This window comes from Nanorana parkeri, unplaced genomic scaffold (assembly GCF_000935625.1).
Source record: "Nanorana parkeri isolate BGI_ZX_2015 unplaced genomic scaffold, ASM93562v1 scaffold474, whole genome shotgun sequence".
NCBI classification, from domain to species: Eukaryota; Metazoa; Chordata; class Amphibia; order Anura; family Dicroglossidae; genus Nanorana; species Nanorana parkeri.
In genome coordinates this window covers 387,162-390,776 of record NW_017306742.1, presented here as the reverse complement: position 1 = coordinate 390,776, position 3,615 = coordinate 387,162, and the positions used below count along the sequence as shown (strand labels likewise).

The window sequence follows — 3,615 nt, the reverse complement described above, 5'->3', positions numbered from 1 at the left end:
TTGTTAAGGCTTTTTCTTAAAAACAACAAAAGTGATATTAAAGTGAGTCCAATGGGATCTGAAAATCACAATCACATGGCTGCAAAATAAAGATCCTTCTCCTTTGTGAATTCAATGTAATGTCTATAGAATCCTGACCACCATCTCCCCCTTGTGGTGTCATCAGGTAATGCAGACACGTTCAATTCAATATTCAGAAATTAATAATAAATAATAAACACATAAAATAATAATAAACGCATAAAATAATGATAAATAATAAACATATAAAATAATAATAAATAATAAACACATACAATAATAATAAATAAAATAATAATAAATTAATAAAATAGGAGCCAGTAAAGCATTGCAGCTGCGATCAGAGGATCAGTGGATGGCAGGTGCAATGCTCTGGCTCCTGCAGACCGCACTTCCATTGAGGACTACAGTCCCTCTGCGGCGGTGGCTACCGGCATTCTGCTATGGCCAGATCATCAGCTTTAGCCAGCAGCCCATTGTTGCTCCGTCATACTGTATCCGGGTCATTTGAAGCTGCTGGATCAGTATGACGGGAGGACAGACCCGCCTACATTTGCTTTGCTTTCCATTTGCTTTGGAGTTTAAGTTGATTAGAAAAAGACATGAAAAACATGAAATATTACGATGGGGACTTGAATTAGTTCAGGGGTAGGCAAGCGCCAGCTTTTTAAGGAACTACAAGTCCCATGAGGCATTGCAAGATCTCTGACAGTCACAGGCATGCCTCCCAGGGGCAGATGCATGATGGGATGTGTAGTGTCACCACAGCTGGAGTGCAGAGGTCGCCCGCCCCTGTGTTAGGTTGTATACATGGCGTCTCTGGTTAGGGGATTAGCAGCGTTGGGTGATGGATGGACAGGGGAGGGATTAGCGGAAGGACAGAGATACCCTCCGTCCCCGATGGCGACTTCAGGCCGTTCAACCAATCAGAGCGCACAGAACGGGGGAGTTGCCATGCGGGGACAGCGAGGGTTCTCTGGAAGGACTCGGCACATACAAACCTTCGGCCTGAACAATCTCCCCAGCGTGCTGCTCTTGGAGCTGTCGGCCTTCTTCTGACCCTTCACCTCCGTCTCCGGGGTCTGCTGCGCGGCGCCCTTCCCTTTCTCCTTCTTGGAAGAGGATTTGCGCAGGCCGCCATTTTCCTTTTTCTTGGGGTGGGGGGGATGGGGAGGGGAGAAGATATAATATATGAGAAGGTGGCTGTGAATGGTGATCTTGGCCACACGGCAGATGCTGGAACTGTGGCAGCCCATTCATAAAGTGCTGCAGGTGGATTCTGATTGGTCGCTGGGGGTCACGTGGCTTGTTTTCATTGGTCTATCTTCTTATTATAGAAGACTGATCTTACCGGGACATAATACCAATGGGAGGCAATTACCCAAATGTTGGGTGACACCATCTAGAACAATTGGGGTCACCGAGAACTGCTTTGGACAGATTTCATTGGAAGGTTGAACCCGAGCCAAAACATCAGCCCCCCATTGAGTAGATTAACCTCACTTCCTGTCCTGGTGACCACACAGTGAGGGGAATCTTCTCAATGGAGGCATAAATTGTCATAATAATTGGGCAGAGGATCTAACCCTTTCCTCTTACTTCCTGCTCCATTGACTACACAAGATGAGAGGGGAATTTCTTCAATGGGGACAATTGCCATAAAACGTGGACAGGAAATCATTGGGGAGATTTCCCATACTTCCTGGCCCAGTAACCACACAAGGAGGGAGGGGTATCTCCTAAACGCAGACACAAATGGCCATATAAACTTGACAGAGGATCTAACTCTTTCCCCTTCCTCCACTTCCTGCCCCAGCGACCACACAAGGAGGGAGGAGAATTTCAGCAATGGGGAAACCAATGGCCTTAAAAAAATGGCCAGAGGATCTAATCCTTTCTTTCTTTTGCTGTCTCTGCCCCCATTGGGAAGATTTTCCTGACTTCCTGTCCCGGTGACCACAAATAGAGGGAGTGGAATCTCCTCACTACAGACACAATGGCCATTTAAATTGGAATATAATAGAATATCTAACCCCATATCCTCACTTCCTGCCCAGGTGACCACACAAGGAGGGAGGGCAATTTCTGCAATGGGGGACGCCAATGGCCGTTAAAAAAAACTGGGCAGAGGATCTAACCCTTTCTTTCTTTTGCGGTCTCTGCCCCCATTCTCCTGACTTCCTGCCCCAGTGACCACAAAAGAAGAATCTCCTCAATGACCATAAAAACTGGTCAGGGCATCCCACCCTTTCTTTCATTTGCTGCCTCTGCCCCCATTAGGGTGATTTCCTGTCCCGGTGACCACACAGGGAGGGGGAATCTCCTCAACGGGGACACAAATGGCTAAAAAAAACCTGACAGAGGATCCAACTCGTACCTAGTATCTACCTTACAGAACAGCCCTCGCTTCCTGTCCTGGTGACCACACTAGAAGTGAGCTCTGTCTAGCGATGTTCAGTGGTCTGCGGAATGATGGTATAGATGCATGCAGCGCTCCGTGTCATTCTGCATGGTAGAGCCATTGAGGATACTACAAGAGCCTGCGTTTTCTTTGCAGAAAGCGACCCGGAGAGGAAATGTGTCTCTTCCACAACATTGTATCAGTATGCTGAAGAATCCGGAACCGGTCCTGACTCTCTCCTGAATGGGGTCAGCGCTCTCACTGACTTGTATTGGCCCCCAATGGGGACTAGACCCAGGTACGGGCCCATTGTTAAAGGGGCAGCGCCCTCAATAAGATCGTCCGTCTCGGGGTGAGGCCCTGTCTCGGCAGAGCCGGGTGATTTCCCTCCTTGTAGACTTGGCTGCCTGCGGCCACTCCTATACAAACACGGCTCGCCCTGCTCACAGCCATGGGAAGGTAAACACAGCCAGCCGGATGTAGGAAAACCTATCGCTGCCGAGTGAGGAGCCCGGGCACTGCCAGCTATGACGGACCCAAAAACATCCCATTTCATTATTATAAAGGGGCGGGGTTGAGAGAACCCCTGGGCAGATTCCTATGGGGGGACCTATGGGGGATGGTCATTGTCCTCTGCACTGGTCACGTGACCCAGCTCCAGCATTTTTGATTGCAGCTATTTTGTTCGGTTCAGTAACCCGTTCATGACCAGAGCCCACTGAAGCTTAGAGCTCAGAGCAGGTTTAGGTGCGCCAGTTATCTGGAATAATGTGTCGGCTTGACAGCCGGGGTCTGAGAACCAGGAGCGCACACAGCTGGGCATTCCTAACTTCTCTGCTGTAAAGCCCATTAACATGTTCATGGAAAGGCCGCCATGTTGTAGGACTTGAATAAACAGTAAAAATACTTTGGTACGGCTCGATGGACATACAGATCAGGTCAGTAGAACATTTCCACGGATGTCTTTGTTCTGGGGGCCCTGGACTGTGGTAGGTAACGCTTTTCGGGTCACGATTTGGCGGTTGATCCAGCAGATCGCTATACCGGCCCTTCTATAGGCCATATACGGCCATCATCAGAAGAGAGAATGGTCATAGTCAGGACTATCCTGTGGGGGGGATAAAGCTGCTGCAACAAGAAGGCCGACGCCTTTTTCTCCTTTCCCATAATCCTCTCTGCTTGCAAATTACGCA

General features: G+C 48.8%; 1 protein-coding gene across 1 annotated transcript in view; it reads right to left on the bottom strand.

Annotated features, from left to right (window-relative positions):
* BCAS1 (breast carcinoma amplified sequence 1) overlaps positions 1 to 3,615 on the bottom strand; it is a 36,443-nt gene that overhangs the window by 19,530 nt on the left and 13,298 nt on the right. The window contains exon 5 of the mRNA XM_018560670.1: positions 1,023 to 1,172. Coding sequence (XP_018416172.1) covers positions 1,023 to 1,172 — 150 coding nt within the window. The remainder of the gene's footprint in view (positions 1 to 1,022; positions 1,173 to 3,615) is intronic.